General features: G+C 54.5%; 1 protein-coding gene and 1 long non-coding RNA gene across 3 annotated transcripts in view; one reads left to right on the top strand and one right to left on the bottom strand.

Moving 5' to 3' along the window:
• Positions 1-2,480: 2,480 nt before the first annotated feature.
• FBXL18 (F-box and leucine rich repeat protein 18) overlaps positions 2,481-24,682 on the bottom strand; it is a 65,435-nt gene continuing 43,233 nt past the window's right edge. Inside the window, exon 5 of the mRNA XM_038539559.1 lies at positions 2,481-2,640. Coding sequence (XP_038395487.1) covers positions 2,637-2,640 — 4 coding nt within the window. The 3' untranslated portion in view covers positions 2,481-2,636. The remainder of the gene's footprint in view (positions 2,641-24,682) is intronic.
• On the top strand, positions 3,772-5,457 carry LOC111096228. 2 transcript variants are annotated; one of them, XR_005360643.1, is made up of 3 exons: positions 3,772-4,410; positions 4,518-4,664; positions 5,402-5,457. It is a non-coding gene; the product is annotated as an uncharacterized LOC111096228 (long non-coding RNA). The 2 variants fall into 2 exon arrangements; XR_005360644.1 differs by lacking the exon at positions 5,402-5,457 and having other exon boundaries at positions 3,924-3,965; positions 4,241-4,410; positions 4,518-5,393.

Genomic DNA, 24,682 nt, shown 5'->3' with positions numbered 1-24,682 from the left:
CTCATTAATTAATAAATAAAATAGTAAAAAAAAAAAAAGAACCAACAGTGTGCCATGGAGGGTCTGAGCCAGGCCTTCTAAAACTGGCATCTTTTGCTTCTGGTCTCTTGGGGTGACACTCCTGGAAGCCAGCTGCCACACTGTACAGAGGCCCCAGCAGTCCCCTGGAGAAGGCCGCGTGGAGGGGACCCCCCGTTGCCAGCTTGCATCCACGGGTGGGCCGCGCACGCATGTGAGCCACCTTGGAACGCGCCCCGGGGGGTGCCTCGTGGAGCAGGTGCAGCGTCGTTGCCGAGATCCGCTCAAATTGCAGACTCACAGCAAAATAAATGGCTGTCATTTCTGAGCCACCAGTAACGGGGCGGTTGGTTATGCAGCAACAGAAAAGTCAAACATGGGATTCAGCTGAGAATAATTTTGTAGGATATGTGTACTACACCTCCCGTGGGGGCCTAGACCCCTCCACATACCCATTGCCTAGACTCACCCTGTGGGCTTCCCTGCAGTAGTCAGCTGGTAAATGTTCAACGACAGGTTATCAGTGGTGTCCGGGAAGGAGGCCCCCTGATTTGTAGCATCTGCCAGGCTCCGTGGTATAAATACTCCTGAATCATCATCGCTGGCCTCCGTGGAGGCCCAGCCTCCTGTTCACCAGCCTCCTCAAGGCCAAGCACTTCCCGGGTGCCCAGCGGGACCTGAGACTCCAGACCTACCTGGTCCCCTGTGAGCTACCAAGATCCCAACATCCAGCTCTTACACGTTTGGTTGTGGGAACATGGGATTCGGGGACCCAGCTCTCCCTGGGCATCAGGACATCAGGCCATTCCCCACACTTCCCACCTCCAGCTGGTCTGGGCCTGCCAGAGACACACTGGTTCACACCCGGGTCCCTGCCCTCGGGCAGCCCCTCACTCTGGGGGGAGAGAGATGCGAGGCAGATTCTAGGATGATGATACAAAGAAGGCCAGCTGGTCTGTAGAGCCTGCCGGGAAGGCCCGAAACACAAAGTGGAGGGCCGACAACAAGAACATCCCATGGGGAGGCAGAGCAGAGGGTTTTTAATCCTGTTCCCTGTCAAATACAAACATCATACATGCTTCTGTAAAGCACAAGAGTATTGGGGTGACCATGGGGTCTCTGCTGGTCACAGCGTGGGCCCTTCCCAACCTTTCTCGTGGCCGAGTCCTACAGGTAGGATCTGTAGGTTTGTGTTGCACCTGCCAGGCCTCCAGAACAGAGCAGTAGTGCCCTTACCTGCCTGCGGGTCCAGACCCACACCCTGTATCCGCTTGCTCAGGCTGCTGAAACAAATGCCACCCCCAGGGGATGCTCAAGCAACAGAAGTGTCTTCCTGGCAGTTCTGGAGGCTGGAAGTCCAAGACCCAGGTGTCAGCAGGGCTGGTTCCTCCTGAGGCCTCCGTCCTTGGTGTGTAGATGGCCGCCTTGTCTCTGCGTTCTCACGTGGCCTTCCCTCTGTGCGTGTGTTCTGGTCCCTTCTTATGAACACACCAGTCAGACGAAAATAAGGTCCAGCCTAATGACCTCACTTGCCTTAAGTGCAAGCCCATGTGGCTCAGCAGTTTAGTGCCACCTTCAGTCCAGGGCCTGATCCTGGAGACCCAGGATCCAGTCCCACATCAGGCTCCCTGCATGGAGCCTGCTTCTCCCTCCGCCTGTGACTCTGCCCCCCCCCCCCAATAAATAAAATCTTTAAAAAATTTTTTAATTACAATTGAAATGCAGTTAAGATGCAGTCACATTGGGTTTTTATTTAATTTATTTATTTACTTATACACTGGATTTTAGAGTGGGCCCTTATCCAATAACTACTATTCTTTTAAGAAGTAGGAGCTTTGGATAGAGACACCCACACTGAGGAAGGAGCCACATGCCCACAGAGACAGACATCAGGGTAAGGGTGTGTGTACAAGCCACCCACCACCAGACACTGGGAGAGGGCCATGGGAATGGGTTCTCCCCTAGGGCCTGCAGAGGGAGCATGTAACCAAGGTCTTCTGGCTTCTGGAATTGTGAGAAAATACATTTCTCAGCCACTAACTTTGCATTGATTTGTTAGGGAAGCCCCAGGCAATTAGTACAGCGCCTGATTCTGGCTGGATCAGCCTCTGGGACCTGTTCTTCCTAGCTTACACATCCCCCCAGCTCCTCCTCCTCATCCTCTGGACCTGTCACCCAGAGGAGCTTGGAGCCTGGCCCAGAAGGTAGACAGGCACCCAACCAAACAAAGAATGGGGTGGTCAGTGCAGATGGCCATCAACACACAGAGAGGACTTTCCTTCTGCCACTGACAGTTCCGGGGCTTGGTCGGTTCTTGGTGCACTCAGGGGCAGGCCACCAAGCGAGGATCCCAGTAGCCTAGGGCCACCATGCTGCAAGGAAGCCCAGGCCACACGGACGCCACCAGGAGGTGCCCCAGCCCACAGCCCTGCCTGAGCCGCCCCCCGCCCCCCCCCCCCCCACTAGCGTCACTTGCCTGTGCCATCAGGCTCCCTGGATCCAGGCCTGCATGCTCTCAGATGACCGCAGAGCCCGGGGTCATCTGACGGTTGCCACGTGACAGACCACAGGTGGGAACCGTGCTGAACATCTTCCCGATTTCCCGATCCACAAAATCCTCAGCTAAAAAAAGATAGTACAAAGTGGCTACGTGTTGTACCAATTTGTTACACAGCAGTGGCAACTAGAACAGCCACCAGGCCCGGTGTGGGACAATGCTTACGAAGGGTGGAGGCTGCCTGCCAGGACGGGCCCCATAGAACACCTTGCACCCCGCCCTGGCTGGGAGAACCTTCTCTAGTCTGACCTGCCAACACACGACAGCCCTCTGGGAGCGCCTCCCGTGGCTTGCCGTGGCTGCCACTCCTGGGGGAGAGAGGCCCCACCTCCATCACGGCAGGGCCTCGGTGGGAGCCAGGGGCCACGGGGCTCTGGGCTCGCTCCTTGCCCACACCAGCTGCTGCCACTCCAAATACCTGCCCTGCCCACGGCGCCCCAGATGCAGGCAGAGGGGCCCAGACAGGCTGGCCAGGGGCCCCGGTGACCACACAGCCACCATGCCTTTATTCTGTCTGCTGTGCAGCCCTGCCCGCCTGGCTCCTTTCAGCCTCCTTAAAATTGGTGTTTAAACATGGGGCACCTGGGTGGCTCAGTGGTTGAGCCTCTGCCTTTGGCTCAGGTCATGATCCTGGGGTCCTGAAATCGAGTCCCAACACAGGGCTTCCCGCAGGGAACCTGCTTCTCCCTCTGTCTCTGTCTCTGCCTCTGTGTGTGTGTTTCTCATGAATAAATAAATAAAATCTTTAAAAAAAATGACGCAGAGACCCTGAGCCTACCCAAAGACAGCAGAGACCCACACGCACACGCACACATACCCATGCACACACATGTACAAACATACGGACCTGCTTCCCTGAGAAGTGGCCACCTCTGAACCATGCAACCGGCCATGCTGCACCAGGGCTGCAGAAGAACCGGGCATCAAGCCCAGTCCCTCCGGGACTCAATTTTCTCATCTGTGATGGGGCTGAAGATACCACCTCTTGGAAGCAACATCCTTCCTCCTTCCCTCCCACCTGCCCAGCCTCCTCTCTGAGAGCTTCTGGGGAAGGGGGGGGGCAGCAGTGAGCGTTTAAAAGGGTGATATGAACCAGAAGGAAACACACATATTGAGCACACCTCCTGCATGCAGGCCCCAACAGGCCATGTCCCTGTGAAGCTCATCAAATACCTGCCGGCCCCAGACTCCTCAAGCTCCCCCACCAGGCCCTGCAGCCCAAACAGTTCCAGGATGAGGGAACGAGGCTGGAGAGGAGGAAGCAACTTGCTCACCAGGCCAGACCCAGGTCTGTGTGGCCTCTCCATCCCCACGGAGACCGGAATGTGCCCATTAAAGATCCAGAATCCTGTAGTTCAAAACACAAGATCTGAAACCAGGGGATTCAAAGGTATTTCTTAGCCTGGGAGACAGGCTTGTAGCCAGAGGAGTGGGCAGGGGAGGAGTGGGTGCCTTGCTGAAATAACTGGGGGCTCCCAGGTGGCTGATGACTCAGCCAGGGCAGGTAGAGGGACCTAGGCTGCCTTGCTGGGCACCAGGGTTTCCCACCCCCCTCCTCCTCTTCCTCCTGCTCCTCCTCCTTCTCCTCCCCCTCCTGCTCTTCTCCCTCCTCTTCCGCTTTCTCCTCCTCCTTCCCCTCCTCCTCCCTCTAAAAATGCCTTTCAGCTGCCCTCTCGTGCCTGGAATTCCACCCTGGGCTCCACCCTGGGGCACAGGCTGCACAGGCCTTGCTCTGATGTGCAGATTCCCTGCTGCACGTCGGATCTGGGCCTCAGTGTCCCTGTCTGTAAGTGGAGACAAGAAGGGGGACCACCTGGCAGCAAAGAAAATTTGGGGTCAGTCCACACTCAGCAAATATGTGTCAAGCTCCTATTCTGACCCCAGGGGTGGGATGGGGGGGGGCGCCACGGTGGGCAAGTCCCTCTCGTCCTTCTCCTCCCAGGGCTATGGTCTACAGGGAAGAGCCGCAGGACACAGCCATGGGGCAGGTGTCTATGGAGGCGTGCCCCTGCCATGCCTCGAGGGCCCACCAGAGCCACCCACTGCCTGGAAAAGGCTGAGCTAGCGAGGAGGTTGCCTTCTTTTCCGGGTGAGGCCCAGTGAGGGGAGGCTGCTGGAGGTCACACAGCAGGTGGGTGGCCCTAGTCCGAGACCTCATGTCCACTCAGACACCCTCAGGCTCATTGGCCAGTCTCTGGAGCTATTTGGCCTCCTGAGTCCCCACCCAAGGCCACCAGTCACCTGGTGTTCTGAGGACTCTAGGGGTCAGTGTTCTGGAGTTTGAGTTGCCTGGGTGGGCCGAGGAAACCAGAGAGAGATGGAGAGGAGCGACCCCATCTGCTCTGTTTTGGGATCTCATAGGGTTCATTAAGGGAGTGTCCCTGGAGTACCGGTGAGGGGACAGTGCGAGAAACCAAGCCAGGGTGAGCCGACACGGCCTCCTGTACCAGCCAGTCACGGCTCAGGGCTGCCCCAAGGTGGGGGGATTCTTTCCAGCGATCGGGATCTGGCTCTGCCACACCCACGAATCAGCCAGTGACCCCAGGGCAGGCCTCTGAGAAAGGTGCAGGTGTCCAAAGGATCTAAGGTCAGACTCAGAGTCATAAGGAGGCTGGAGGTTATCAAGGTTGAGGCAGAGGGGTGGGAAGCATGTGTCATGGGGACAGAGTTTCAGTTCAGAAAGATGAAAGAGCTCTGGAGAAGGATGGTGGGGATGGGTGCACAGCAGTGCAAAAGTGCTTAGCACCCCTGAACTGGACCATTTAAAATGGTGCAAACAGTAATTTTTTTTAAAACAACCAATTTTTATTTATTTATTTATGATAGTCACGACTACACAGAGAGAGAGAGAGAGGCAGAGACACAGGCAGAGGGAGAAGCAGGCTCCATGCAGGGAGCCTGACGTGGGACTTGATCCAGGGTCTCCAGGATCACGCCTGGGGCTGCAGGCAGCGCTAAACCGCTGCGCCACTGGGGCTGCCCGCAAACAGTAAATTTTATGTTACGTGTATTTTACCAGAATTTTTAAAAATGTTAACAAGAACAAAAAAGGTAATCTCTAAGGGAGTCCAGGAGGGCACTGACAATGTCCCCTGCAGGCTCTCTGACAGCCTCAACAATGCCGCACCCCCTGGATGCCCCACCAGCACCCCATGACACCCCACGCCAAGTATCACCAGCACCTGAGGTGCACGTCCGCCCAGCCCATCAGTGTCTGCGGCTGCGGCCGTCTCCAGAGATGACCCCCATCACCTGCCCCTGCCAGATGGACCCTCACAGGGCTGTGACCTGCAGGGAGGGCAGTTCTGTGGGTGGTGGGCTGGCCCCAGCAGGAGGGGATGGGGTGAGATGGGGAGGATGGGGGAGGTTCAGCTCCTACAGGAATCCAGCCCCTGGGAAGGGCGCTGTGGGGAGTTTAATTTGGTTCTTCTCCTGGAACCAGGGTGTCCCTGGAGACCTAATCCCTTCTGGGGATTTAAAAGCATCCAACTTGCCAAGGAAGAGGCCAGCTCCTGGCCTGAGGCGATGCCAGCTTCCCATTTTAATTGGGGTGTATTTTAGCTCTGAGCAGGAGGGTTCCCGAAGTCCCGAGGCTCCCTCCCTTTGCCCACACAGAAACAGGAGACATGTGCCCGCTCTGGGCCCGGGGTTTCCGAGCCCCCGTGGCCCCATTAGCTGCCCATGCGTGTGGGCTGTGTGGCACCCACAGCCCTGGCAGGCAAGTGGCCACAGCTCCTCCCTGGGAGGGGGGGCTCCTCCTCCAGCCAGGGGCCCAGCCACCAACTATACAAAATCCCAAATCCCTGACCTCCACTCAATGCCAGTGGGACTGAGCATCCATCCAATGAGCCCAGGACTGTCCTATTTTGAACACTCAGTGTCTTGCGTCCAGGCAGCGCCTCTGCTCAGCCGCTGGTTGTCCTGCCACTACAACCACGTGGGGTAGTTGGTTAAGTGCTGCACACACACACCCCTCGTGCCCCCCCTCCCCAAAAGACGTGTTCACCTGGAACCTCAGGATATGACCTTATTTGGAAACAGTCCTCACAGATACAGTTAAGGTAAGGATCTCAAATAAAGATCATTTGTGATTAGGTGGGCCTAGATTCAATAAGTGTCCTTATAAAGAAATAGAAAACACACACACAGACACACATGCACAAGGGGTGTGTGCAAGTGGAGGCAGAGATCCGAGTGAGACATCCACACGCCAGGGAACGCCAATGATCAAGCAGAGCCGGAGCCACCAGAATCTGGAAGAGGCCAGGGGCCGCTTCCCCGTCAGAGCCTCCAGGAGGAACTGCCCCGGCCCCACCTGGATCTCAGGCTTCTGGCCCCCACGGGGTCAGGGTAACACATTCCCCTTGTTTACAGCCACCCTCTGTGCTACCGGCCCCAGGCCAGCCCCCCAGGGTGGACACGGGGACAGGGCCCTTGGGGCCTCCATACCAGCCCCAGCCCAACGGCTCCCGAGGGCTAAGCTCCTGCTGCTCCGGAGCTGGGCATGGGATCTGTTTTCCATAAACACTCTTTTGAACTGAATTTCATTTTTCTCACCCAAGGAAGGCGTCTGGAAGAGAATGCCCAGACTCTCAGGGTGGAGAGTAAAGAGGGAGGAGGATGTGCCATGTTTTGTTGAGGGTTTTACCTTTTTTTTTTTTCCTGGCATTCTCTGTCCTTTCTGATATTTCTCTAATGAACATGGGGGCGATGGCCTCTGAAAGTGAGTTCCTGCCCCCCAGGTGGCTCTGTGATCAGGGAGCCAGGGCAGGGGAGCAGGGAGGAGCCGCAGCAGGTTTCCCAGGGTGGGCAGGAGGACACAGTGAAGGCACTCGTGGCTGCTCCCCCTGTTCCCTCGTGTTGAGTGCTGGGCAATGGGGAGGGAGACGGGAAGGGAGGGGTGCTCCAGGCAGATCACAGTAACAACCCCCCCCCCCCCCCCAGGCTATGAGCCCTCTGGTGGTGCTGGGCAGAGAGCACCTCCTCCATCCTCCAAGACTCCGGCTTGGGATTTACAAGTTGATCTACACAGGCTGGGGCCTCTCTGGCCCAGATGGGGCCTCACATGGTCCCCAGAGGCCGCAGAGACCACCCGGTCAGAGGCGCCCACTCTGGAGAGGCCTGGGGACTCGGTGGAAGCAGCCCCCACTCTCCCAAACTCGGCCCCTTTGCAGCATTTTTAATTTGTTTGTGCAGAAAATAAGCTAAGGGAGGCAGCGGAGACTTTAAGAAAGAGCAGGCCTCAGCATTTCCCGGGCGCTGGCAGCACGCCTGGGAGCGGAGGGGGGGGGAGAGGGGAGAAGGGGGAGGGGGAGGGGGAGGAGGGGAGAAGGGGGAGGGGGAGGAGCATGTGGATTCATCTCCTTCCCGCGTGGACTCGCTCCCCGGTGGCCGTGTCCTCCATCACCCAGCAGAGGCCCCCCAGACCCCCCAGACCCCCCATCTCGGGGCCTCGGTCCTGCGCGGGCTGAGCGAGGTCCCGGAAGGCCCCCCAGGAAGCCCCCGCGGCCAGGGCTGCCCGAGGCCGCTCCCCGGATTCCAGGGACCCCGAGCCCTGCGGGGCGGCGCGCCACGCGTGCACTTTGACTCTAGGGACGAAGCGGCTTCTGCTGCCGAGATGCCTCCAGGCTGGGGGGCAGGCAAGCGCCGAGTGTCCCCTGGGCCATGCCACGGAGCGGGAAGCCGGGCCCACGGCGGTGGCTTCTGGGCTCTCACTGGCCTGCCGCAGGGAGACTCCTCCCGGCCCCCCACAGCCCACCCCGGGCCCTGTTGTCCCTGGCCATGCACCCCCGCCATGGAGGGCAGCTGCCCAAGGCTGCCAGCACAGGTGGCTCTGAGCCCCCCACAGGCCTGGCAGGGCGGGAGGAAGCCCCAGGAGAGGGGCCAAGGGCACCCCCTCCCACGCAGCCAGCCGCGCCTGCTCCTCCAGATTCTGCAGGCTCTGCTGACACCTGCTGGCCACGCGTCCATCACCATAGCAACCCTGGCCTGCCTCCCGACCCCACCCCCACCCCACCCCCAGCAAGGAGGGAATGGGGTTGAGGTGGCCCGGGCGGACCTGGCGCCGGGAGATGGGGCGGTGTAGACACGCCGCGGGATGGGCCCGTCAGGAATGCCTGCCAATTCCACAGGGCGGCTTCCCGCTATTCCCCGAACGCTGCTCCCCCACCACGCCAGGCCTCATCTCTCCTTCCTCCACACCCCGCCTCCCCAGAGACTCCCCAGAGCCAGGGTCTACACCCAGCTGCCAGTCCTCACCATAGGACTTGTCCAAGGGCTCAGCCTCGGGGGTTCCCATCTCAGGCACCGTGACCCTCCCACCCCACTTGGGCCACCAGAAGGCAGGCAGGGGGTACCTCCCACCCACCCCAACAACTCTGGGTTTCCCTTCTCCACACTGCTGGCCTGTGTTCACCTTACTCCATCTCCTCTTCTATGCCTGGGCCCCAGCCTGCCACTGCTCACCTGGGTGCCTGCCACCCCTCACCTAGATGGCTGTCACTCCTCACCTGGGTGGTTGTCACCCTTCACCTGGGAGCTTGTCACCCCTCACCCCACACCTGGGCTCCTGTCGCCCCTCACCTGGGCAGCTGTTCCCCACTCACCTGTGTGCTTGTCACCCCTGACGTGGGTGGCTGTCACTTTTCACCTAGGCAGCTGTCACCCCTCACCTGGGCGGCTGTCACAGCTGAGCCCCAGGTCTTTGCTCTTCTGTGGCCTCCAAAGCCACATGTGTGTGCCCCATAAGGAAAGTCCCAAACCCTCCCTCAGGCCAGCTACACAGGACTGCTCTTCCCACCAGGGTGCTCTGAGCATACTATCCCCCCTTCCCAGAAGGTTTTTCCCAGCTCCCTCTACCTCTGTTCAGCAAAGTCTTCTAGGACATTCCACAAGCTGTGACCTCTCAAGGCCCTACCGTTACCTGGGGACTGTGTCTTGCCCGCCATGGTGTGCCCCAGTGGTGCTGCTGTGATTGCAGGGTCCCCACTGTGGGTGGGCTGAGCCCAGCACTGACGCAGGGAAGCATCTGCTAACCTGGGGCCCCCCTGCACTCCCCACTGAGGCACTGCCTCCTCCAGCCCTCCTGCCACCTTCTCTGGCCTCTCCCGCCCCTGCTGACTCTGCTCTATGGGACAACAGTCTTGACACAAGCCTGACCCCACATGCCCAGCACAGCCCTGCCCAGGGCTCCCTGCCCATAGGGCCTTGCACTGGACCTCAATATATAGAAACAGGGAGCTGAAGCGACCCTTCTGGAGACCTTCTAAGCCGGCCCCTCCATGGTGAGGGTTGGTAATGGACATGGGGCCACCTTTTCTATTGGTCCCTTAGGATGGGGCAACAGGCCAAAGGGATTAAGAGAAAGAGCCCTGGTCTTGCCCCAAGGTGGCCGAGGGTCTTAGGTTGGTCACCCCCATCCAGGGCCTCAGTCTCCCCATCTGTGTTCAACAGATTGGGCCCATCTGATTCTGATGGGTGATGCCTGGACCGGCCCTAATGGCCAAGGGGGAGACCAGCCCCTCTCTGATGCACACCATACTCTGGGTACTCTCCATGCTGCTGGAACCCAGCTGCCCTGAGGGCCTAGTCCAGTGCCCACACTTAGTCTTGTGCCCAGCAACCTGGTAGCAGCTCCTGCAAGGTGCCCAGGAAGTCCCTGAAAGCCCTAAATCTCACCTGGCCCCAAAGAGGAGGCTGCTTCTTCCTCTCATCCCCTTCCAGTGCACTGATCATCATCATTCCAATGGCAGTGCCGAGTGCCTCCCGGCCCTCCTGGCCTTCCTGGCCCAGAAAGCCTGGTTGCGGGCCCACTCGCAACCAGATGTCAGGGCATCTTGGCTAAGTCTGGCCACAACCATGGCCATGGTGACCAGAAGCCAGGTGTCAAGCCAGGAGAGATCCCATGGACTGGTCAGCAGCGCAGCCTAGCCTCCCAACACACCTATTTCTCTGTGGCCTCTCTTCCTCCTCTCTCCACCCCCTGTTAATCTGTTTGCTCCGGGGCACCTGGGTGGCTCAGTGGTTGAGCACCTGCCTTTGGCTCTGGGTGTGATCCCAGGGTCCTGGGATTAAGTCCTACATCAGGCTCCCCATGCGGAGCCTGCTTCTCCCTCTGCCTATGTCTCTGCCTCTCTGTCTCTCTCATGAATAGATCAATAAAATCTTTTTTAAAAAATCTGTTTGGTCTGAGTTTGTTTTAAAGATTTTATTTTCAAGTAATCTCTCCACCCAGCATGGGGCTCAAACTTAAAACCCCCAAATCAAGAATGGCATGCTCTACTGACTTGAGCCAGCCAGGTGCCCCTGCCCCCTGCTGATCTGTTCATTTGATTTCTCTCTGCTTCTCTGTCTGACTCTGTCTCTGGAATTCCAGGCAGCGGGAATAGCCTATGCAAAAGCCCTGTGGTGGACCAAGCACAGAGCAACAGAAGACTTGAAGGGAGACAGATATGGCAGAGCGTGGAGTACACTGAGGCAAGGGTGTGAGATGAGGATGGAACAGCACTGGATGCTGAGACTCAGAAAGAGGTCATCCCCTCTAAGAACATACAGACTTGCAAGTTGGCGGAGAACAACTCAGATCTGCTCGCCTTAGATCGGATCCACAGTAGTCCTCATACTTGTGAATCAGGAAAGGATCTAGTGGACACTGTGTTAAAAAAAAAACCCAATCTGTCCCACCCCCATCCTGTAGTAGCCTCCATGGTTTGGGTGAACACTAACTGTCTAAGCAAATCAGGATGTTCTCAAGGTCATAGTAATTGGTTCAGGGGTAGGAATAAACAAGGAATCCCAGCTCTTTGCCAGTCACCATCCTAAACTGAGTCTTTAGAGCTACTACTAAGCTGCTGGATCAATCCTGACCTGAAGTCTACCCATACCATTTCTTTATTGAAATAAATTCCCTTTATTATTAAGCCAGTTTGCACTAGGTTTTCTATTGTTTTCTAGTATTTGTTACCAAACACATCCTGGGAATGCATTCTCCCAAAGACTCAATGTAGCAATGAGGCCACCTCAGAAGCCAGACAAAACAGTTTCCAGATGGCAATAAAGCAAGGAATGCCTCTCCAGTGACAGGGAGGATCAAGCTCTATTTTAAAAAGGAACAGAAGGTCTGGGAAATTTAACCCTTGAATAGCAAAGGCCTGGAATGCCCTGAGTGGGTGGGTGGGAGGGGTAGGTGGCTGGCCCGGAGATGGGGTCCAGGCCCCCTTGCTCAACAGATCTCCAATTCATGTCCCTGCGAAATGCCACCCCAGCCACCGCGCCTGGCTGGCCTGTGCCCACAGCCCGCCATCCAATTCTCTCAGCGAGTGTGCCGCCAGCTTCCGCACCACCCGAGCCATGCTGGAAAATTGCCCACAAGTTAAAAGAGATTTCTTTCCAGCAGACATCACTCTGGCGGATCCGAGCCTTATCTTCCCCTTCCAGAATGAGTGTTGTTCATTTCACTTCCTAAAATAAAATATAAAAAAACCCAAACCACAAACTGAAAAACAGGTGGGGCCGTTTCAGGATTTGGCTGGAGCTTGTCTGGGAGCTGATAAGGAGCAGCCAGTTGCCGGGCAACATAGCAGAAAGCCGAAGGGGAGAGGTGCCCAGCGTTTCCGGGGCACCCCCACTGCCCCCAAAAAAGATAGCTGGGCATAAGCAGGCCCAGGGCTCCATAAGGCCTTTCTCATTCTAGAGAGGTTTCATCCCTAAGTATTTGGGAGCCCAGAGGGACGAGGAGCAGAAGAGAGCCTGCCCATGCAGAAGCAGTGAAACAATGTCTTAATGGGGCCGAGGGGCCAACACTGGGGGTCAGGACCAGGCACCCTGGAAGCAGTCACGTCAAATGCACGTCTGACCTGGGAACTCCAACTGCAGGGCCAGGATTCTCCTAGGGGTTGCTGATGGACCCCTGGGAAGCAAGTCTGCAGAGGTAGGCCACAGGGCCCTTCCTTGACCCAGCTCTGGTGCACTCAGTAATCAGTAATTGGCACGAGGTATAGAAATGGCCCAAATGATGGGGATCCCTGGGTGGCTCAGAGGTTTAGCGCCTGATATTGGCTCAGGGCGTGATCCTGGAGTTCCCCGATCAAGTCCCACTTCGGGCTCCCTGCATGGAGCCTGCTTCTCCCTCTGCCTGTGTTTCTGCCTCTTTCTCTCTCTGTGTGTGTCTCTCATGAATAAATAAAAATCTTAAAAAAAAAAATAAAATGGAAAAGGCTGAGAGCTGAAGACACACTTCAGCTTTAAGGGCAGGTAGTGATCTCCTGTCTGTCGGGAAGCCTCTCCTGATTCCTGCACGTGGAAATCACTGGCCCTCCACACAGACCCTATAAGGACTTCCTCGTCGGTCTTCAGGGGCCTTCATCATGCCCTACCTAGGGATGGACGTTTCTAGAGACACCTGCCTGAGTTTCTTGTTAAATTCAGCAGCTCCACACAAGCAGCACTAATTGTCTCACACCATTTCAGCCGAGTGGGACGGGGAGAGGCACCTAGAAGCCCCTTCACCTGGTGGCTCTGATTCAGGGTCTCCCACGAGATGGCAGTCAAGATGTTGGCTGGGGCTTCGGTCAGCAAAAGGCTCAACTCGACCGGAATCTCCTCTTCCAAGAGGTGTCAACTCGGCCGGAGGCCTCAGGGCCCCGCTCGGGACTTTGCACGGCTGTCTGAGCATCCTCACAAGGTGGCGGCTGGTTTCCCGAGGGAGGGAAGCTCAAGCTGTCATGTCCTTCCTGGCCCAGCCTCTAACATTTTTGCAATAGCCTGCAGATCCTGGGTCAGGCCTATCCGACGTGGAGGGGCCACACGGGGAAGGAATGCCAGGAGTCAGGGGTCCTTTTCTTCCTTCTGGAATATATGTTGTTGCCCATAATTAATAACATCTTATACTTCATTTTTTGTTTGTTTTTAAAATTTTATTTACTTATTCATGAGAGACACAGGGTGAAGCAGTCTCCCTGTGGAGAAGCAATCTCCCTATGGAGGGAGACTCCCTGTGGTGGCCTCATTGCTACATTGAGTCTTTGGGAGAATGCATTCCCAGGATGTGTTTGGTAACAAATACTAGAAAACAATAGAAAACCTAGTGCAAATTGGCTTAATAATAAAGGGAATTTATTTCAATAAAGAAATGGTATGGGTAGACTTCAGGTCAGGATTGATCCAGCAGCTTAGTAGTAGCTCTAAAGACTCAGTTTAGGATGGTGACTGGCAAAGAGCTGGGATTCCTTGTTTATTCCTACCCCTGAACCAATTACTATGACCTTGAGAACATCCTGATTTGCTTAGACAGTTAGTGTTCACCCAAACCATGGAGGCTACTACAGGATGGGGGTGGGACAGATTGGGTTTTTTTTTTAACACAGTGTCCACTAGATCCTTTCCTGATTCACAAGTATGAGGACTACTGTGGATCCGATCTAAGGCGAGCAGATCTGAGTTGTTCTCCGCCAACTTGCAAGTCCTGGAGCAACTGTTTGGGCCCCAAAAGGCTTTTTCTTCTCCCTTGCTATATTTTTTCTTTCTTTTTTGGGAGCAGCGCCACTCAAGATACAGGGCTTCTGGGAAACAGAGCTGAGAGTCTCGTTTGTGCAAAGAAACTGCTCTGCCTCCACACACAAGTGCTGTGTTTATGCGTGAACTGGGCCTCTTGCACGGTCATCCTTGGCCCACCTCTCTCCTAGTGACTGTTGTGTCCCCCCGTTTGGCCCAGGCAGGGGGAGGTGGAGAAGCCAGGCCAGGTGGGGTCGGGGAAGGGGCTCTGCATGCTCACCGGGGCTGCCGGGGACCTGGGCGGGAGGGGGACACGTGGCCCCAGGCCCCCTCAGTCACTTTGGGCCTGGGGTTGCAGACTTGGCTGGGGAGTCGTCCTGGGGAGACCACACACGTATGGTTACCAGCCCGGGCCTCACACGGTCACTGACCACCCACTGTGGGCTGGGCCCCGGGCGCCGTAAAAGGAGCTTCAGGGGTCAAGAGCAAGTGGAGAGGGGGCTGGGTGGGGGGCTCAGGTCCACATGAGGGTGGGAGCCTGAAAAGCCTGCTTCCCAGCCCAGTGGCCACAGCTGGCCCTGTACCAGCCCTGCCCTTGCCAGGGGGTCAGCAGTGTTGGGACTGGACCCCATTTATTCTCGGCCGCCGCACGGAGTCAGTGGCTCACAACTGACCTGGACTTCTCTGCCCAGAAGGACCCACAACAGTATAAAGACAGGCTGTTGTGCATAAGGACAAGTGCATTCCCGCCTCTACGGTTCACTGCTGCTGCTTCTGGTTGTTGGTTTAACATTTAGGATTTTCAACATGTTTTAGGAACAAAAATCCTTAGCATCAGATTTTTTTCCCCAGACACAAGTGTTCCACGGAGATTGACTTGAACCAAACCCGGTTGAAGAGTCTCTACCTTCTCTCTGACTGAATGCAGGCCCCCAAACATTCAACAGCTGTGCCGACCCTGCGCCCTGGACAGGGGAGACTGGCCAGCATCTTCCCTGGGGAATGTCCTCATCCACAGAGGGAACAAATGAGCCACAGGATAGGAAGCCATGCTTCCTTCCGTTCACTACTGGGGGACAGTGCCTGTTCTTTCTGGAGGCGTACTGACACCTTAAAATTCTAAACCCCTTTGGACCCTGCCATTTTATTTCTAGGAACACCTTCTGTTCGAAAGAAAAGAATACACACAAGTATTGCATTTATAAGAGCATTCACTGCAGCTCTGTTTATAAAAACAGGGATGTCTGGGTAGCTCAGTGGGTGAAGCATCTGCCTTCAGCTCAGGTCAGGATCCCGGGGGTCCTGGGATGGAGCCCCGCATTGGCTCCCTGCACCCTGGGGAATCTGCTTTTTCGTCTCCCTCTGCCTGCCCCTCCCCCTGGTTGTTCTCTCTCTCTCCCCACCCCCCATCAAATAAATAGATTTTTTAAAAAATCTATAAAAACAAAGAATTAGAAACAAGCTGGGTGCCCAATCACAGGGGATTGGTTAAGTAACTCAGGCAAATAAAGCTGTCACAAATCATGATGTAGCAGATTAAAAACAAAAAGAGCACTGGGCAAGGTCATCTGTGGCGTATAATCCCATTTTAACCTCTCCTATCTGTACGTACACATACAAGTCCAAAGACAAAGGCTGGAAGGAGGCACTCTGAAATATTAATGTTGGGATTACATTATTGTCCCTTTGTTTATATTGGCTGTTTCTCAAATGAGCTTTATTTCATTAGGGAAGAAAAACTGATTGCAAAACAGAATTCAGGAGGATAATAGCAATTAGGCAATGAACAGGGAAGTCCGCACAGGGTACAGAAGCAGCTCAGGAAAAGAAGGGGTTCCCTCTGTTTGGAAGGGCTGGGACCAGGGGAGAGCACCCCTGGAGGCTAATGTCAAAGGCAGCTGGATGGTGAGGGACACAGGGGGTATCCGAAACCATGGGCAGGAGAGACACCTGGTGGGTCCCTGAGGCTGGCTGGTCAGGCAGCCAAAGCCCCCAGGAGGCCTATGGCCCTGGTCTTGCCCCCAGAGGGCAGAAGCAGTTTACAGAGTCTATGCTTCAGTTTCCATGTGCAAACAGCGAGAAGTGAGAAGTGGAGGAAGCACTTCTTAGGGATTTAAAACAAAGGCCCTTGTGTCCCTAATAGAGTGTCTATAAACCAGTAAGAAAAAAATAACATAGGTGCACCCGGGTGGCTCAGTTGGTTGAGCAGCCCCTGTGCATCAGGCTCCGAACTTAGCAAGGAGTCAGCTTGAGATCCTCTCTCTCTCCCTGTCTCTGCCCCTTACCTCTCTGAATAAATAAAATCTTAAAAAAAAAAAAAAACATAGAAAAGAAACTCTCAATGGCCTTTAAAATGTATAAAAAGATGCTCGACTTTGCTCATAAAAGAAATGCTCGGCAAAATCACACTTAGATACTATTTTTCACCCACCCGATTGGCAAAATTCGAAAGTTAGAGAACACCCTCTATTGGCAAGACAGTGGGAAGAAGAGATGCTTGGGCATTGCTTGTGGGAATGCAAACTGGTCCAACCCACCCCTGTGGAGGACAACGTGGGCAGTATCTTTCTAATTACAAATGCATACACTCTCCAAGCCAGCAATTCACTCCCGGGAATTTGTTATAGACACTTGCACATGCGTAAAAGGCTAGTCAAGTGATATTATTAATTTGCAGCATTGTATGGAAGCAGAGAAGACTGAAATCCTCCAAATGTTCAACTGCAGGGGGATGGGTTAAAGACATCGTAACACACCACCCAGTGGAATATTACACAGCTGTCAAGAGTGACCGGAGGTGACAGGGCAATAATGGCCATGGTTTTATTGTTTTATTGGCCATGGCAATATTGTCATCATGGTTCCAAGTAGGAACTTTTGAAAACTCACCTCTTAGAGAAACAGTGGGAAAAAACTGGAAAAATGATCAGAATCAACTGTTTCATGACTCTGGAAATTAACCAGAGGCCCGCAGTAATCTGGGGAATGTTTATTCAGAAAAAATGATGGAGTCTCAGTAGAAATAGCAGCTCAGCAGTAGCCCTGACAACAAAAGGCCCATGTTCCCAGTCCCAGAAGAGCTAGGAGGAGCTGAGGGTGCTCAGAAGCCTCATTCTCAGGGAACTAGGTAGGGGGATGGGTGAGCATCTGTTGAAAATATTTACGAACAAGTGTTGTAGTGTTGCGGTGGCATGAGGCCATCAATTCACAGTCAGGGCAAATAATAGACTAAGCAAATTATTGATAAATAGACAATAAATAGTATACTAATATAAAAGGAAAAGCAGGGGAATGAGATGTCCATAGGGGCTTTGAAAAACTCCTATAGGAGCACCTGGTGACTTGGTGGTTGAGTGTCTGCCTTCCGATCAGGTTGTGATCCCAGGGTCCTGGAATCAAGTTCCACATCGGGTCCCCACAGGTAGACCGCTTCTCCCTCTGCCTATGTCTCTGCCTCTCTCTTTCTGTGTCTCTCATGAATAAATAAAATATAAAAAGAAAGAAAAAGAAAGAAGAAAGAAAGAAAGAAAGAAAGAAAGAAAGAAAGAAAGAAAGAAAGAAGAAAAAGAAAGAAAGAAAGAGAAAGAAGAAAGAAAGAAAGAAAGAAAGAAAGAAAGAAAAAAGAAAGAAAGAAAGAAAGAAAAGAAAAGAAAAGAAAAGAAAAGAAAAGAAAAGAAAAGAAAAGAAAAGAAAAGAAAGAAAGAAGAAATAAAGAAAAGCTCCTACATAGCTGGATCTTTCATCTTTGGTGAGGAAGGGGACTCTGGGGTCCCTTTACTAGGGTACTAAGGGTTCCTCCCTCAGCCAATCACCTCCCAAATGACCCTCTCTCCTCATACCATCATCATGGAGGGCAGGATTTCAACACATGAATTTGAGGGAGGTCACAAACATTCAGACCATGCACTGAATGATTCCACTCCTAGAGGCCCCAGGAACAGTCAAATTAGAGACAGAGAATAGAAAACCCGGCTGGTGCCTTTGAAGGATTTCCTCAAATCTGAGGCTTTGTGAACAGCTCCCACCTCCTGGACCCAGGGAGGAGCTCTTCAGGGGGCCCACGTCCATCCCAGGAGGGTCTGAACGACTCCCAGGACCCTGGACCCAACCTCACTGCAGGTAGCCCACGCCCACCAAGACCTCTCAACCAAATAGCCAGTGTGTACCTGTGCTGGTCCAGGTTTTACTCTGCACAAACTTAGCCTGATCTTGTCATCACAGCTTGTGTAGGACCCCGCAACCTGCCTTTGGGATCAACATATTGTGAACAACCTTTTGTTCTATTGCACAGAGATGTGATATGTTCCTGTTAAGAGCTCCATACTGTGCTTTACGTGAAATTACTTTTATTCACCCTGTTTCCCTATGTGTGTGTATTTTGTTTTGTTTACACCTCAGAATTAAGTTCACCCATGACAGTCGTAGAAAATCTGGAAAAGGATGGAAAAGAATTAAAAGGAAAAAAGTCACCGGAAATCCGTCCCTTTGGCAGAAGCGGTGGCTGTGGCTCCTCTTGGCCGGTAGCTCTGTGCGCAGGGAGGATGGGGCAGGAGGCGGCAGGGCGTTCCTTGCCCGTTGCCAACAGTGTGGTCAAGGACCACAAACTTGACGGCTACATCAACACGAGTTAATGTTCGTACAGTCCTGGAGGTCAGGAGTCTGACCCAAATCCTACTGGCTAAATTCCAGGTGTCACCAGGGTTAGTTTGTCCCAGAGGTTCTAGGGGAGAACCCGTCTCCTGGACTTTCCCCGTGCCTAGAGGCCACCCACATTCCTCAGGTCCTGGTCTTTCCAGCAATACCAGAGGCTCTCCCTCTGCTTTCTAGGACCCTCGGGATTACACGGGGCTAGTCTCCCTGTCCCAAAGCCCACTGATGGGAGAACCTACTTCCCCTTTGCTGTGTAACCTACCATGGTCACAGGATCTGGGGATTCGGGCATTGACATCTTTGGGGGCCCTTATTTCACCTCCATGGATGGCCTGGCGGGACACTGCCAGGCCCCAGGCCCAGGCCTGTGCAGGTAGTCAGTCGGGGGGCTCTGGCTGTGACCACACTCCTTAATTTGGGAATGGCCAGCTGGAGGTTGCCACTCCCCTAGACCCAAAGGCAAACCTGGGTGGGGAATCACCATTTGGTAGGATTGACATCCTCTGACATTTATTCATTTTCATTTATCTGCATTTGCTACTTTATATGCCTTAATAATCATCGATGTCCTGGGTAATTAGTACATTTGGAATTGAGGAACCTGGCAACTGGGAGGTGACCTCCAAGCTCCGAAGCCAAAGCCGAGGACTGACATGTGGGCCAGATCACCTGTGGAAAGATGCTCAGCCCACACCCAAAATACAACTCCACTTCTACAGCCCCTGAAGGCTCCTCCCAGCCTTCAAGAATTCATATGTAGATCCAGAAATTTCACTAACGAGAGTCTCTCCTAAGGAAAGAATTCTAAATATAGAAAAACACTAGCACAAGGGTATCAGAGCAGCTTTCTCTGGAAGAGTGGCTAATTAGAGACAACCTAATTGTCCAACGACGGGGGACCAGTGTCCACGTGACAGTGAACCGCATCGTTAGATTGACGAGTCTGGAAGGACATAGGATGCTTTTATTGTCGTGAGTGTAAGGCAGGATCCTAAGTCGGGTGATCGCAGCCAAAGGACGTTTTTTTAAAAGCCTGGAACGAGGACTCCAAGGACATGAACTAAAATATCAACAGAGGTTCTCTGTGGCTGTTGAGAATATGGGTCATTGCTTTTCCCCTTTGCCCTACTTCTCTGAATTTTTCAAATTTTCTGGGATAAACATAATAGAACAGTTCACCTTTAATTGAATTGGTTCTATTAAGTAATTGGGGTGTTAAAGTGTATAAAGGTGTGTGCACACAATAGTAGTCTGAGGGTGTGAATAGGAATGTATAAGAGTGTGGGTGTATGAACACCATGAAATCCAGTGTGTGTGTAGGTGTATAAGTGCAGGGGTGTGAGTGACCATGCGCAAAACCATAAGCATGAGTGTGTGTCAGTGGGTATGGGTGCGAGTGCTGGTGTGAACATGTGGCTGTGTGATGGCTGGGGTGGGGGTATGTGCAGTGGTTGTGAATGCAGGTTTGTGAGAATATGCATGTAGGAATGTGTGTGCATGTGTGTGAGCATGTGTGAATTATAACGTTTGGGGGTATCTGTGTGTGAGGAGCCATGTGTGAGTGGATGTGTGTGTGTATGTCCGTGTGCATCCGTGTTTGTGCTAGTGAGGGCCTGTGACGGTGTGAGCAGGTGGGGGGTTGGGGGTGCGTGTGGCATGAGTGTAAGGGCAGTAATCTGCAGGCCAGGCCCAGGGAACCCGAGGGGGTTCCGAGGCTGCACCCCTCCTGCAGGACCTCCATTTCCTTCCTCACTGGGGTGGATGGTCCTCAGGGCTTCCCTGCTCCTGACTTTGGCCGACCTCCTCCTGCGGCGCTGCGTGCCGCCTTTACAGCTGGGGAGAAGAGGCAACAGTCACACCCGGCCACTTCACGCGGCTCAGGCGCCAGATCAGACAGGAAGGTCCAAGCGAAAGCATCTTCTGTGACATCAGTGACCTCCTGGCCTGAGATCTGCAGCAGGAGACACACTCACTCTCTCACCCACCACCACCCGACCACGGTGGGGTCCTGGGCAGGCCCTAAGAGCCCCAAGAAGACCCTCTGCTCTAAAAGGTCAGGGTTCCGCAATGCTTTCCTCCACCGCCAGGAAAAGTAAATGCTGGCAACAAGTAAATCCTGCACAAAGCTCCTGGTGACAGTCAAAGCTTGTCATTCTTGTCCTCCCTCTGTCCTCCAGCCTCGACTCCCGAAGCTTCCAATGCAAACCCTCCATATCGGAAAGGTCCCTTGGTTCTTTCTTCTCTGCCACAAAGAAAGGCTTTACCTTAGATGGTTTTGATTTTCTTTGGAGGCTCAGCCTATGGACAAAGGCCAAGCTGCTTTCCATAGCCAACTCCCAAGTGTGAGCCCTGGCCTTTCTGGGCAGCACCAAGCCCCTTCACATTTCTCGGCCCTTTCCGACACAGTGCTCCCCATAAAGTGGGGTATCTGCTCAGGAGGCCTGTGGGAAACATGAGTCCTCCCAGACTTGGCCAAAAGGGGCTGGTCCTCCCACCTTCACTGCAACGCCACAAGGCCATGGGCAGGGCGGGCAGGGTGAGACCAGCAGGAGCAGACAACAGCTCTGAATGCAGCTGCTCTTCCCTGACCATGAGGCACTTGCTAAAAATCCCACAACGCTAGTTCCCATTCCACATGCTCTCCAAAGGAAGACCTCCTTCTACATGACACCCCCAGTGGGGGGTGGGGCAAGCAGGCCTGTGTCCCCTTCGCTTGAACACAGCTGACCAGTGACTATCTCAATCAACAAAGTGTGTGGAGGGACGCCTGGGTGGCTCAGTGGTTGAGCATCTGCCTTCAGGTCAGGTTGTGATCCCGGGGTCTTGGGATCGAGTCCCACAGTGGGGTCTCTGCAGGGAGCTTGCTTCTCCCTCTGCCTGTGTCTCTGCTCTCTGTGTGTCTCTCTCATGAATAAATAAAATCTTTTTTAAAAAAACAAAAAGTGTGTGGAGGTGACACTATGGGATGTCCAAGCCAAGGGCACACCCTCCAGGTTTTCTTGGGGCCCAGTCACCATGCTGTGAGAAAACCCAATTAGCCCAGGTGGACAGACCACATGGAGAGGCCACACGTTGGTGTCCTGGCCACAAGCCCAGCTGAGGTCCTCATCAAGAGCCAGCACCAACCACTGTCGCCTAAGTTAAGATGCTTCCAGAAGATTCCAGCCCTCAGAAGAGCCCCTAGACACCAGGAAGCTGAGGCTGTGCCCTGCCCAAACACCTGCTCCGTGGAAGCCATGAGCATCTCCCAATTGCTCGTCTACACTCTGACTCAGTGTGGCTTGTCATACAGCAGCAGTGGCCTATACCTCATGGTTTCCCAGCCCTGGCTCCCCAACCCCGCACCACCACTTACCTGTCACCCTAACGACCGGGTCACATGTGTGTCTGAAGCAAACCCGCTGGGACTTCTTGCTCCTAGGTTCCCACAGTCTAGTCTGGCTTGGGCAGCACCAGATCAGTCGTGTCCCTCCTGGGTAGGTCACAGCCGACCCCTCGAGCTCTGTCTCCTCCGTTTCTCAGTGGCTCTGGGCAGAAGTGGAGCATTGTGGGGATTGCTGCAGCAGGTGCATGCCAAGCCTGGCGACTGGCTGGGACAGTTGGGAGGGATGGAGGCCCCTGCCCCCAAAACGCCATTTTGCCTCAGGGGGCTCTCTTCTGGAGGACCAGGTGGGGAGTGAGGAGGAGAGCCAAGCCCTCTTCGGCCCACCTCACAGCCCTATCCTCATTCCTCTGTCCCGCAGCATCCTGGGTACCCTGGCCCCTCCCAAATCCAGGCTCCCCATTCCTGCCCTGGTCTTTCTGGCTCAGCTGCCACCTTCCACCCTCTCAACACTGCTACCAGAACCCCTTCCCAGAGCCCAGGTCTGGTGAAGGACGTTTCTGCCTAAAACAGATGCTGCAAATAAGCTGGGTTCCAGAAGGACAAATCCTGTGTTATTCTACTCCTTTGAGGTCTGCGGAGTCGTCAGACTCAAAAGAGACAGTGGATGATGGTGGTGCCTGGGGGTGGGAAGGGGGTGGGGGTTAGTGCATATCAGGACAGAGTCTCAGTGTGGGGGATGGAACATTCTGGAGCCAGGATGGGGGTAGTGGCTGCACAGGAGCACAAATGTGCTCGATGCCCCTGGACACTTACAAATGGTGAAGATAGTAAAAGCTGTTATATATATTTTACCACCATTCAAAAAAATTATATATACATATGTAAAATAAAATGGACACAGCCCCACGGTCCTCAGATTCCACCTCTGTCAGTGGGCCACCAGGCAGCATGAGGGTCCGAGCTGTCACTGGGGAACAGAGCACAGCTCTGGCCCGGCCGTGCCCTCGTGTACCCCCCAACCAGACCACCAGCTCTTCCCGCAGCCCAGCAACCCACAGCTCCCTCCCCAGCCTGCGAAGGCTGATCCAAGCAGCTGCCTCCTGGGGGCCCCAGGCAGGTGCAGACCCCCCTTGGGGTCTCATGTCTCCAAGCAGTAAACCCCAAAGTCAGAATAGCCGAGGGTGATGAGCACCCCCTCTCCCTGCCTTGTCCCACCCCCAGGGCTGAGGAAGGTCGCAGGGGAAAGGTCAGGGGGTGTCCCCAGGGGAAAGACTGCATGATCGTCTGGTTTTCTAAATCAAGTCCACTTTATTTGAAACTTTCCACATGCCACAAGTTTACATGAAAATACCCATTCAAAATGTCATTTGAACACAAAATTCAGGAGTCGGCATCGCTAGTCGGAAAAGGAGATCTGTGTGGAAAGGCAGGTGACACATATTTATTTGGTCACTTAGCACCTGGTCACCACATACCGTGAGCCCCCCCACCGACTCACGCCCCACCCCCTTTAAAAACATGCTGAGCTCAACTGCTTCCGGTCAGTCACACGGACAGGCAGTGGTGGCAGCGGGGCCGGTCCTAGGGCGGGACACCCCACCTGCAGCACGGTCACGTGGCCGCCTCTCTCACCCCCTTGCCCCCCAGCCCACTCTCCCACTCCGGTGAGCACAGCAGAGCCTCCGGCCCACACCATTAGGATGTCACGGAAAACCAGCCCCTCTCAGGTTTAGCCGAGCAGTAGCTTCGGCCACAGACTGAGCCTCCCAGGTGGTGGCCATGGCTCCCTGACCTCACACCACACCCCTCCATTCCCTGGCCGGCTGGCCCGGAGCAGAGCGCAAGGGGTGCCTGAACCCCGAGACATGAATGCAACGCCCACCCACCCCATGGTTTCTGAAAGAGCTCTAGAAAGTAATTTAGACATTCAGGCGACACCATCCAGCCTGTGTCGGCGACCTCAGAGACCCCCGTTGAGAATCTCGCACCCCCACTGTGAATGAGGCCGGTGGGCACTGTGAGAGCACCAGAGCCCCTGCTGCACAATCCTGTCCCCTCCTGTCAAAGAGGCAGAGGAGGCTCAGGGTCAAGGCCACAGGCAGTGTGGGCACCCATGTCCCCTTCCACGCCTCCAGCACCTCAGGTTTTCTGGCTGAAACCACTGAAATCTGCCACCACAGGCCACACCACATTATCCTCATCCACTAATTTCTCATTTCTTATTATTTTTCCTTACAAGGCCTCAGCACTTCTCAAACCCCCGAGGAGCAGATCATAAAGGCTGGTGGGAGCAGGAGACTGCCCACTGCACCCCCAGTGTCCCTAGGAGGACGTCGTGACGGTGGATCCACGGGAGGGTTCCCTTCCTGCAAGGTAGGGGGAGGCCATGGGATCAGTGCCTTCTTGACACAGATTCAGGGAAGGCAGCTGGCACAATCAGGATGGCACTGTGTTGGTTTCAGACCCATGAGGGCCACTAGACATCCGGGTCCTGCAGCTCCTGCGGTCCTGCACCCCTGGCCCAGCCTTCCTGGCCAGACCTCCACCAAACTTCATCCTCTCGGCCAAGAGGCCTATAGCCGTGGGTCTCGGTGCAGGGGCGGTTAAGGCGGCATTGTCCTCAACACCCAGCCTCACAGAGC

The sequence above is a fragment of the Canis lupus genome, chromosome 6 (genome assembly GCF_011100685.1).
Source record: "Canis lupus familiaris isolate Mischka breed German Shepherd chromosome 6, alternate assembly UU_Cfam_GSD_1.0, whole genome shotgun sequence".
Classification (NCBI taxonomy): Eukaryota; Metazoa; Chordata; class Mammalia; order Carnivora; family Canidae; genus Canis; species Canis lupus.
This window is presented reverse-complemented; position numbering and strand designations above follow the sequence as displayed.